General features: G+C 47.8%; 2 protein-coding genes across 2 annotated transcripts in view; one reads left to right on the forward strand and one right to left on the reverse strand.

Annotated features, from left to right (window-relative positions):
- The window catches only part of LOC146009548 (uncharacterized), a 613,273-nt gene that overhangs the window by 456,425 nt on the left and 144,174 nt on the right, over positions 1-12,674 (forward strand). Inside the window, 2 exon segments of the mRNA XM_083149994.1 lie at positions 7,236-8,788; positions 12,562-12,614. Of these exon segments, the coding sequence (XP_083006120.1) occupies positions 7,236-8,788; positions 12,562-12,614 (1,606 nt within the window).
- LOC146007461 (uncharacterized) overlaps positions 1-12,674 on the reverse strand; it is a 450,549-nt gene that overhangs the window by 309,330 nt on the left and 128,545 nt on the right. The window lies entirely within an intron of this gene.

A 12,674-nucleotide genomic window follows, 5' to 3' on the forward strand; every position in this document is an offset into this window, starting at 1 on the left:
TAACAGATATACCCCAGAGAGATGTCCCCGTCCTCTGTATTCCCAGGATAATCACATATATACCATGTCCTCAGTCACTGTGTCTCCTACAGATGGGCCCAGTAACAGAGATACCCCAGAGAGATGTCCCCGTCCTCTGTATTCCCAGGATAATCACATATGTACAATGTCCTCAGTCACTGCGTGTCTCCTACAGATGGGTCCAGTAACAGAGATACCCCAGAGAGATGTCCCCGTCCTCTGTATTCCCAGGATAATCACATATATATCATGTCCTCAGTCACTGCGTGTCTCCTATAGATGGGCCCAGTAACAGGAATACCCCAGAGAGATGTCCCCGTCCTCTGTATTCCCAGGATAATCACATATATACCATGTCCTCAGTCACTGTGTCTCCTACAGATGGGCCCAGTAACAGAGATACCCCAGAGAGATGTCCCCGTCCTCTGTATTCCCAGCACTGTACAGAGGAGACTCACAGGACCCCACAGGAGGATCAGGTAGGTGGGATTTATGAATGGCAGCAGGTGTATGTGTGTCTGTGTCTTGTACACTGATATTGTACCGTGTAATCTCCATAATGGCAGACATTACTAATGTGGTATTTTGTGTAGGTTCTGTGTGAAGATGTGATTGACATTAAGGTAGAAGATACAGAGGGAGAAGAGACGGATGTGACTGATATAAAGGAAGAAGATACAGAGGGAGAAGAGACGGATGTGACTGATATTAAGGAAGAAGAAACAGATATAAGGAGTGATCAGCAGTGTAAGAAGGAGGGAATCCATACAGATCCCAGCACAGGTGAGGATCAGTTATTAATTTATTTATTTTTTGTTCTGCAAATACAACTTTATCTTTTTCTACACCCTGCTCTCTGTCAGACCAAACTAATGAGGGGAATGTATCTGCCTAGTGGGGGAGTCAGGAGCCATCAGCCCCTATTATACTCCTGCTCTCCCCTCACATCATGTCACTGTGTGTTACCAGCCCAGAGATCTGACCAGTCTCCTCCCCACACTCTCTGGTGTATCTCATACATCAGGGGCCATCGGCCCCTATTATACTGCTCTCCCCTCACATCATGTCACTGTGTGTTACCAGCCCAGAGATCTGACCAGTCTCCTCCCTACACTCTCTGGTGCATCTCATACATCAGGAACCATCAGCCCCTATTATACTCCTGCTCTCCCCTCACATCATGTCACTGTGTGTTACCAGCCCAGAGATCTGACCAGTCTCCTCCCCACACTCTCTGGTGTATCTCATACATCAGGAGCCATCAGCCCCTATTATACTCCTGCTCTCCCCTCACATCATGTCACTGTGTGTTACCAGCCCAGAGATCTGACCAGTCTCCTCCCTACACTCTCTGGTGCATCTCATACATCAGGAGCCATCAGCCCCTATTATACTCCTGCTCTCCCCTCACATCACGTCACTGTGTGTTACCAGCCCAGAGATCTGACCAGTCTCCTCCCCACACTCTCTGGTGTATCTCATACATCAGGAGCCATCAGCCCCTATTATACTCCTGCTCTCCCCTCACATCATGTCACTGTGTGTTACCAGCCCAGAGATCTGACCAGTCTCCTCCCCACACTCTCTGGTGTATCTCATACATCAGGAGCCATCAGCCCCTATTATACTCCTGCTCTCCCCTCACATCATGTCACTGTGTGTTACCAGCCCAGAGATCTGACCAGTCTCCACCCTGCACTCTCTGGTGTATCTCATACATCAGCAGCCATCAGCCCCTATTATACTCCTACTCTCCCCTCACATCATGTCACTGTGTGTTACCAGAGATCTGACCAGTCTCCTCCCCACACTCTCTGATGTATCTCATACATCAGGGGCCATCAGCCCCTATTATACTGCTCTCCCCTCACATCATGTCACTGTGTGTTACCAGCCCAGAGATCTGACCAGTCTCCTCCCTACACTCTCTGGTGCATCTCATACATCAGGAGCCATCAGCCCCTATTATACTCCTGCTCTCCCCTCACATCACGTCACTGTGTGTTACCAGCCCAGAGATCTGACCAGTCTCCTCCCCACACTCTCTGGTGTATCTCATACATCAGGAGCCATCAGCCCCTATTATACTCCTGCTCTCCCCCTCACATCATGTCACTGTGTGTTACCAGCCCAGAGATCTGACCAGTCTCCTCCCTACACTCTCTGGTGCATCTCATACATCAGGAGCCATCAGCCCCTATTATACTCCTGCTCTCCCCTCACATCACGTCACTGTGTGTTACCAGCCCAGAGATCTGACCAGTCTCCTCCCCACACTCTCTGGTGTATCTCATACATCAGGAGCCATCAGCCCCTATTATACTCCTGCTCTCCCCCTCACATCATGTCACTGTGTGTTACCAGCCCAGAGATCTGACCAGTCTCCTCCCTACACTCTCTGGTGCATCTCATACATCAGGAGCCATCAGCCCCTATTATACTCCTGCTCTCCCCTCACATCATGTCACTGTGTGTTACCAGCCCAGAGATCTGACCAGTCTCCTCCCCACACTCTCTGGTGTATCTCATACATCAGGAGCCATCAGCCCCTATTATACTCCTGCTCTCCCCTCACATCATGTCACTGTGTGTTACCAGCCCAGAGATCTGACCAGTCTCCACCCTGCACTCTCTGGTGTATCTCATACATCAGGGGCCACCTGCCCCTATTATACTCCTGCCCTCCTCCTCACATCACGTCACTGTGTGTTACCAGCCCAGAAATCTGACCAGTCTCCTCCTCACACTCTCTGATGTATCTCATACATCAGGGGCCATCAGCCCCTATTATACTGCTCTCCCCTCACATCATGTCACTGTGTGTTACCAGCCCAGAGATCTGACCAGTCTCCTCCCTACACTCTCTGGTGCATCTCATACATCAGGAGCCATCAGCCCCTATTATACTCCTGCTCTCCCCTCACATCACGTCACTGTGTGTTACCAGCCCAGAGATCTGACCAGTCTCCTCCCCACACTCTCTGGTGTATCTCATACATCAGGAGCCATCAGCCCCTATTATACTCCTGCTCTCCCCCTCACATCATGTCACTGTGTGTTACCAGCCCAGAGATCTGACCAGTCTCCTCCCTACACTCTCTGGTGCATCTCATACATCAGGAGCCATCAGCCCCTATTATACTCCTGCTCTCCCCTCACATCATGTCACTGTGTGTTACCAGCCCAGAGATCTGACCAGTCTCCTCCCCACACTCTCTGGTGTATCTCATACATCAGGAGCCATCAGCCCCTATTATACTCCTGCTCTCCCCTCACATCATGTCACTGTGTGTTACCAGCCCAGAGATCTGACCAGTCTCCACCCTGCACTCTCTGGTGTATCTCATACATCAGGGGCCACCTGCCCCTATTATACTCCTGCCCTCCTCCTCACATCACGTCACTGTGTGTTACCAGCCCAGAAATCTGACCAGTCTCCTCCTCACACTCTCTGATGTATCTCATACATCAGGGGCCATCAGCCCCTATTATACTGCTCTCCCCTCACATCATGTCACTGTGTGTTACCAGCCCAGAGATCTGACCAGTCTCCTCCCTACACTCTCTGGTGCATCTCATACATCAGGAGCCATCAGCCCCTATTATACTCCTGCTCTCCCCTCACATCACGTCACTGTGTGTTACCAGCCCAGAGATCTGACCAGTCTCCTCCCCACACTCTCTGGTGTATCTCATACATCAGGAGCCATCAGCCCCTATTATACTCCTGCTCTCCCCCTCACATCATGTCACTGTGTGTTACCAGCCCAGAGATCTGACCAGTCTCCTCCCTACACTCTCTGGTGCATCTCATACATCAGGAGCCATCAGCCCCTATTATACTCCTGCTCTCCCCTCACATCATGTCACTGTGTGTTACCAGCCCAGAGATCTGACCAGTCTCCTCCCCACACTCTCTGGTGTATCTCATACATCAGGAGCCATCAGCCCCTATTATACTCCTGCTCTCCCCCTCACATCATGTCACTGTGTGTTACCAGCCCAGAGATCTGACCAGTCTCCTCCCCACACTCTCTGGTGTATCTCATACATCAGCATCTATCAGCCCCTATTATACTCCTGCTCTCCCCCTCACATCATGTCACTGTGTGTTACCAGCCCAGAGATCTGACCTGGTTGTGCTGGCAATATCCGCCAGAATCTCATTCTGGCTGCTGGTCTGCTGCACCAGATTGGTAAGGGCAGCAGCCACCTTGTCCAGCACCACCACTTGGCGCTGCAGGCGCTCACCAGATTCCACCCCAAGCTGCCTACTGTCCCTCAGCAGCTGGGTTCTGATGTCCTCAGGCTGTGTGGTGCGCTGCTCTTCGTGTGGCCCTGAATTGGAAGCTACTGGTGACAGTGGAGGCTCCTCCTCAGCTGTGAAAAGGAAAAAAACATCGTCACTATCACATCAATATACAATGTATGTTAACACCAACAAGGCATTTGCCACATTTACCTGCAAACTCTGCAGCAAAAACCTCCACCGGGAGCTCACTATCCATGTTAGCTACCCCCCTGATCTCCACCTCCTCAATGACGTCTTGCGCCAGACAATCCAGGGGGGGGGGGGGCATCTCCAGGTCTGATGGTAAGGGTCCACTCCCGGTGGTCATGCTGTGCCTCCACTGGTCAGTCAGCTTCCTCTTCAGGGCACAGTTGAATTCCTGCCACCTTAAATTAACTAAATAAAAACATGTCAATCTACTGCATATGTCACGGTCTCCGCTACCACACATCATTATTTAAGTCACCTGTGGCCAAGCATGGATATACTTAATACAGGTTGAGTATCCCGTATCCAAAATGCTCGGGACCAGGAGAATTTTGGATAACGGATTATTCCGTATTTCGGAATATTTTAATATTTCAATGATGTATTTTGAAGTATCTTGCATTTATGCTGTATAAACACATAATATACACACAAATATATTTTATTACCACATAAAATACACACAAATATATTTTATTTGTTCAAAAAACAAGGTTTCAAAACGTGAAACAAAATGTGTGTACTATCTCAGCACTGAATTTGAATGCCAAGCAATCATTTTCTTGTACATATATAGTGCCAGTTACATATCATGTCCTCAGTAGTGCTGTTACAAATGTCCCCAGTGAGTTTTTAGCAAAAAAAAATTTTTTTTTCACTTTCTGGAATGTCCGTATTTCGGAATAATTCGGATAACGGATATTCGGATACGGGATACTCGACCTGTACCCCAAATCTTGTCCTTCGCAGAGGGGGACAGCTACCTGGTGGTTAACTCAATCCATTCCTGTGCTCGGGGTACCAAAATCTGTAGTTCACGCTCCAGAAATGCAGGGTTCTTATTGGGATCCTGCCTACGCCGTTTCCTAGATGATGAAGACCCATTGCTGAGGTGGCCAGTCACGTCCGCACCCAACTGCTGGGTCTCAGATGTCTCAAGTAATGGCACATCTTGTTCTGCCTGGTTGCTCGGCCCCTGTTCAGCCTCAGAACTTGGGCCTGCCTCTGGGTGTGTGGCTGCCACTTGGTCTGAGTGGGGCCTCTCTTTCATCCTCCTGCGTACTTTTTTGGTCTTAGACTGCAGCTTGGCTAAAATGACTTCAGGGTCAGAGGTGGCCCCGTCAGACCCGGAGTCAGACATGTTTGCAGCAACCTTTCCTTGTAAGCGGTGGCTTGGAGGAGCCGGCGCCACCGGGGTCTGCGGGGATCGCCGAGCTGCTGGTGCCCTCTGCTGCTGCCGGATACCATATGTTTTGCCTGTCACTCAGTCTGCCTAACACAGGCACCGGCGCCGGCAGCAGAAAGCCTCACTCTCAGACCCGCATAGCTGAGGTGAGGTCCGTCCTGCCTCTCCCTCCCTGCTTCCTCCCAGCAGCAGCACAGGCAGGAACAAGGAGTGGTTTCTGTGCACACACAGCCTCCGTCCGTCCGCACAGTCTGGTGCAGCATCCTCCCTCTCCCTGCTTTCTGTTCCTGAATGTCATGCTTGTGAAGGCACTCGTCTCTTCCCCTGCACTCTAGTTACATGTCAGCATATTTGTGTCAGTGTCCGGGTGTCTGTGTTATGTCTCCAGATGTCAGCATCAGTGTCTCTATCTGCAGTCTGTGTGTCAGCGTATCCCTGTGTGTAGTCGTCTGTCAGTATTCATGTGTCATTGGCTATCTGTGTCACCATATGTGTCTGTGTCGGCGTCCATCTTGTCAGCGCCCGTGTGTTAGGATCTGTCCATTTGTCAGCATCTGTCTGTGTGCCAGCACGTCAGCATCTGTATGTCCATGTGTCAGCATACAGTACTTCCCATCTGTCCCGATTTTCATGGGAAAGGGATTTATTTTTGTGTGACTGTCCCACCCAAGGGCAGCAATGACCCGCGATGGGGGGGAGGGGCAGTAGTTGGGAGACGCCCTGTCAGTTGGTGCTCTGCTTAGCAGAGAAGCGGTGAATAGACATTTTGTGCCTCCACAAAGCATCTATTTACGGGAGACAGAGGGGCTGGGGGCATGCCAGAAGCTCAGAGAGCGCTTAGCATGCCTCCATAGTGATGAAAACGGGAGGCGTCGCTTGTGGGAGCATTGTTCCCAATAAGCCTTGCCCCCTCTCAGTGAGGTCACACCCTTTTTCTGGCAGCGGTGCGGCTTGGTCGCACAAAAGTCTTAATTCCTGCAGTGTAAGGAGCATTACTATGTGTGGTGTATAGTGTAAGGAGCAGAACAGTGTATGACAGATACCGCGGAATTTTATGCTGCCTGAGTTCAGCCGCAGTGCGAGATGTCCACCGAACGCGGACGTTTTTTTAAAGGGGAATTAACTTACAAGGCAAAACCAGTTAATTCCCCTTTAAAAAAAGTCTAAGTTCGGCGGACATCTCGCACTGCACTGAACTCGGGCGGCATTAAATTCTGTGAAGCGTACGCCACCATGCTCGGCCGTACGCTTCCTAACGACCACCGACCATGTGCGGATGTTCTGTGGGCAGATTCACACTCACCGAAACAGTGAGCGATCCATTCGGACCGGTCCGTCCGCACATGCGGCCGCCCGATCCAACCTGAATAAGGGCCATATTGCTGGTACCCACTGGCTGACGGATCAGCGATATATCGGCCAGTGTGTGCGCAGCATTAGACATGTTCAGTTTAAGTGATAAAACATCCATGAACATTTCCTTCTCAATGTAAACAATTCTGTCTGTTGTCATTCATCTGTTTCCTGTAGATGGGCGCACAAGCAGGAATACCTCGGAGGGAGATCTCATTGTGTCTCCAGGTTATATACTAGAAGATAAGAACATCAGACAAGAGTCTCCAGAGGAAAACCCCATTATCCCCAATACACACCCAACATTTCCCAGTGCAGAGATTTCATCTGGTCCCTCTAGTGATCATTCAGACCTTACTGCACACAGTACAGGTCATAAAGATGATACAGTATCATCCAGTTCTGAGATTGGTAAGAGTTCTATACATCAGTCAGATTCTGTTTTACATCAGAGACATCACACAGGTGAGAAATCATTTTCATGCTCTGAGTGTGGGAAATGTTTTACACAAAAATCACATCTAGTTAGACATGAGAGAGTTCACACAGGTGAGAAACGATTTTCTTGCTCTGAATGTGCGAAATGCTTTACGGAGAAATCAAATCTTGTCATACATGAAAGAAGTCACACTGATGAGAAACCATTTTCATGCTCTGAATGTGGGAAATGTTTTAGATCGAAATCTGTTCTTGTAATACATGTGAGAAGTCACACAGGTGAGAAACCATTTTCATGCTCTGAATGTGGGAAATGTTTTACAGAGAAATCAACTCTTGTTATACATCAGAGATGTCACACAGGTGAGAAACCATTTTCATGCTCTAAATGTGGCAAATGTTTTACAGAGAAATCCCATCTTGTTACACATGAGAGAAGTCACACAGGTGAGAAACCATTTTCTTGCTCTGAGTGTGGGAAATTTTTTACATCAAAATCATATCTTGTTATACATCAGAGAATTCACACAGGTGAGAAACCATTTTCATGTTCTGAATGTGGGAAATGTTTTACACAGAAATCACCTCTTGTTACACATCAGAGATGTCACACAGGTGAGAAACCATTTTCATGCTCTGAATGTGAGAAATGGTTTGCAAATAAATCAGCTCTTGTTACGCATGAGAGAAATCACACAGGTGAGAAACCATTTTCTTGCTCTGAGTGTGGAAAATGTTTTACATCGAAATCATATCTTGTTATACATCAGAGAAGTCACACAGGTGAGAGACCATTTTCATGCTCTGAATGTGAGAAATGTTTTACAGAGAAATCATCTCTTGTTAAACATCAGAGAAGTCACACAGGTGAGATGTCATGCTCTGAATGTGGGAAATGTTTTAGATCGAAATCTGTTCTTGTTATACATGAGAGAAATCACACAGGTGAGAAACCTTTTTCATGCTCTGAATGTGGGAAATGTTTTACAGAGAAATCAACTCTTGTCACACATAAGAGAAGTCACACAGGTGAGAAACCATTTTCATGCTCTGAATGTGAGAAATGTTTTACAGAGAAATCATCTCTTGTTAAACATCAGAGAAGTCACACAGGTGAGAAACCATTTTCATGCTCTGAATGTGGTAAATGTTTTACACAGAAATCAACTCTTGATAGTCATAAGAGAAGTCACACAGGTGAGAAACCATTTCCATGCTTAGAGTGTGGGAAATGGTTTACCAATAAATCACATGTTCTTAGACACCAGAAAACTCACACGAAAAAAAATTAAATTTCTACATGAAATTGGGGCATCGATACTGAATATTGTGACTGCTGTGTATATGATTAATGTAACTACAAGAAGACGTGGATTTAGTTACAGATAGTATACACCAAGGTATATTAACATCACTGAGTATTGGGGGTTGATGAAAGCCCCAGGGCTATATTCCCTTATATTACATGTAGAACCCACACGGTTTTGAATTTATATTTATTGCAGTTTGGAATCTTGGGGTAAAACTGCAGAGAATCAGCCGCTGCTCAATAAATCTGTCCCACAGTATAATAGCATGTGATAATGTTATTACCCCCACAGACATACATGTAATGTGAGTACTCCTAAGTATTACTGGAACAGATCACTGAGGTGCGGACATATTGCAGCCATTATTCTATTAGATATTGGTATCACAGTAATAGCAGACCACATGTGTGTTATATAGCATCCAAAGTAATATATAATCCCTGCATTGGGCTGGTGATATAGGGGCGCAGGTAGAGGTGGACTCATCTGTGTCTATTACAGGGCTGATTACTTGCAGCTTCCCCACCATTGGTGCAAGTTACACACATGTAATGCCAGCAGCCACATCTGATTGGCTGAATGCATCTGTCAGTTATGCTGATGTCCCAGTTCTATTGCTGCTGTGATGTATTGCCATGGTTACAGTGACATGAGCGATCAGTGTGCAATAAGACTCCATGTCTCCTAGTCTGACTGTATATGGGAAAGCAGCTGGTGTATGTATTACTGAGTCATTATATAACCGCATTGTTGTACCTGTGCTTTATGTATAACAGCCTCTCTGTAATATATATGTAATAAATACACAGTGTGACCCTGTACTGTAATGTGTGTGGTGTATACTGATATTTGGGCCATCACTATGACTCTGCGCCTCTTGTCACACCCCGGGCACCTATGTAGGAGGTGCATGTGCTGGGATTGCCGAGCCGGCCACGTTCCGTGGTACTCACAGCCCACGAGCCCAGCACCATGCAGCTTTATGGATCCCATTTGGCATCCGGTACTTAGACACAACTCCCGGCCACCTCCACATGAGCCCCATAATGTGGGATCTGTTACTCTGTCACTGGGGTCAGAGCTGGGAGATAATGTGTTCCCACAGGGCAGGTGCAGGTGTCTGATTCTATGTGGCAGGATACCCCATTATATAACATGAGACACATAGTAGCTGTATACCTTGTGTCCTCTTATACCCCTTTTACACCGCCGACAAATCTGGGTCAGCGGCGGTGTAAATGGGGTATATCCGTGTCCATTTACACGGGTCCTCTACCCAGGTCCTGACCTGGGTAGAACCCGGATAGGACCCGTGTAAAGGCCAGTGTAAATGGTCCCGCTGCGGGTCCACAGCGTGCAGCGCTGGGGAAGCTGCCCCCAGGTGCTGCGGGAGGAGGGGGGTCCCTGCGGTCGGAGCCGGAGGGGATGATGTGCGCCGCTGCTGCACCTCCCCCCCCCCCCCCTGCAGCCGCGAAGTTCCTGGGGCAAATGGACAGTCAGCATGGGGGTCCCTCCGGCGCATGGGAACTAGTACTAGTTCCCATGCGCCGGAAGGACCCCCGCCACTGACTGTCCATTTTCCGCAGGAACTTCGCGGCTGCGGGGGGAGGTGCGGCGGTGCACATCATCAGCTCCGGCTGACAGGTACCCCCACCTCCCCTTAGCAGCCGCAGACACCCCCTCCTCCTAGCACCCGGGGACAACTTCCCCCCGTCTACCCCATCCGAATTTTTCTTCCACTTTCATCATCCAACAAACCCTCTAATTAACAACTAACTACACGTGTGTACCGCAAATCTGACAGAATGAACCAGCAACTAGCTGACCATTATGCTGTGTATTATCTCTAAAATAAAATTTAGTGCCATGTGGTTTATGTATTAGTCATCCAGTCTTGTATCGCCTGATAAAAAAGCGAATTAGATCAAAATGTGAATCAGTATCTAACGAAAAATACAATTATCGGTATATATGTATCATATGCTTCTAATAGCCACCGATTGACATGTATAAATATCTAAAAATAGGAAAATAAGACAGAAATGGAACATACTCTCTGAGAATGAATACGATGTATGATGGAGGAGGAAATCACTATTGAAACTCTCACTATGTATTTTAATGTATGTCAATGTTTTACCCCTCCCACTGTTTTGAGAGGGGAATAAAACAGTTGGCCAAGCGTCAGTTAGGCCACCCCACTGACGAAGTCTCTGAGGGGCGTGGCCTAACTGACGCAATTCTGAAAGCAGGAGACGCGAACCGACGAGCCGCTGTGCTGACCGCCGGATTCCTCTGGAAGTGCCGCCAGCGGGGGGAGACCTTGCTGCGGTATCCATGAGTGTTCCACTGTAAAAAAAGCACAAACTGTTCCTGCATTTTCAAAATCATTTGGTATGTTACCTGAAATGTTATAACAGTCTTCCATCAACCCTCGTAGGATTTCGTCCTTTCCTTTACCTGTTCCTCCGTGTATTTATTAACTTTCTTGAAAAGTTGATTTACCCAGATGACTAAGCCAATCAAGTTACAATCATAATAGTAAAGTCCTTGGATTGTTTTATTATTGTTAAAATGAAAAATGTATGAACTGTGATTATGTATTTTTAAAGTACATATTCTTTTGTTGGTAGCAAACCCCTGATGAAGTCAGTGGTAGGACGAAACACGTTGGAAACGTTTGTTTTCTAATTTTAAATATACTTTTGAAGTCTTTTTATGGTCTGGAAAACCACCAATACCAAGTGGAATAAGAGACTTTTTAATAAATGTGTATACATTTTGGACTTTACTTTGATTTACTCTGATTTACTTTGGAATTAACTAAAGGCTATTACATAACCAATCACTGAAGATTCAACAAGGGCGCCAACATACAACTGTTGTCCACATTCTCCTTTCCCCCATCCAACAGGGGTCCTTGTAAGTCCGGCAGCCGAGAGTTAGTAATAAAGAATAAGGTGGCGCGTAACAAGAGTTCTCAACTTATAATTTATACCGGCTCATTCCCTGTACCTCGGGGTATATATCCAGAATACACATTTTGACATATCCAGAATACACATTTTGACATCAATAATAGACTCTGGTGCTTCCACCTTAATCGTAATTTCCTCTGCCTCCGCCATGGCAGCCATCATGAATGGGTTTCTCCCTGCTGGGTAGTGCTTTTGGAAAGGAAAAAAAGACCTCTGGCTCCTATAAGAAGACTCCTCCTCCATACACGAGTGTTTTTTTTTCCTTTCCGGGTAGTGCATGTGTGTGGACACCAGCTCACCTCAGGCTGCAGACTGTCGCTCCCGGCAGCTGCTTTGGCTTCATGCAGGGGAGTAGGGGAGCATAAGCTCCGATTATGCCGAAGGCGGGCCCCATGGGGTAGCTGTGCGGCGGCGTCCAGGGGAGCGAGGTACTAAGCCATGCAGTATTGTTGCCGGCACGCGCTCCCCTGCCCTAGCTCTGTGCTAAGGGCGGGCGCCGGGTAGTGCGCGCTACGTGTACTCAGGGGGAAGCGCGTCATTAGGGCGCGACTTCCGGTACGCGTCAGGATATAGCCGTAGCGGCGGTAGTCAGTGTCACGCTGATCTGAGGTCTGGGAGCGCGAACACCTGCTTCAGGGGACGCTAGCTTCTTAGGTTTGGGCTGGTCACGCGTGACTAAATCTGCGCGGATACGGAGGTGAGTTTTATTTGCGGCTGCATTATGCTTTAAGTTACGGATGGTGGCAGTACTTCATTAGACGTGACTGTGTGTTTTAGGGAGGCGCACTACCAATTATGGAGGAAGACAGGCAGTCGGGTGCAAAGACTGGGTGAGCAATATGCGGGTGTAGGGTGTCCACACGGTGTTGTAGTTAATAGTTCTTAGTGAC

The sequence above is a fragment of the Crinia signifera genome, chromosome 6, assembly GCF_055691185.1.
Source record: "Crinia signifera chromosome 6, ASM5569118v1, whole genome shotgun sequence".
NCBI lineage: Eukaryota > Metazoa > Chordata > Amphibia > Anura > Myobatrachidae > Crinia > Crinia signifera.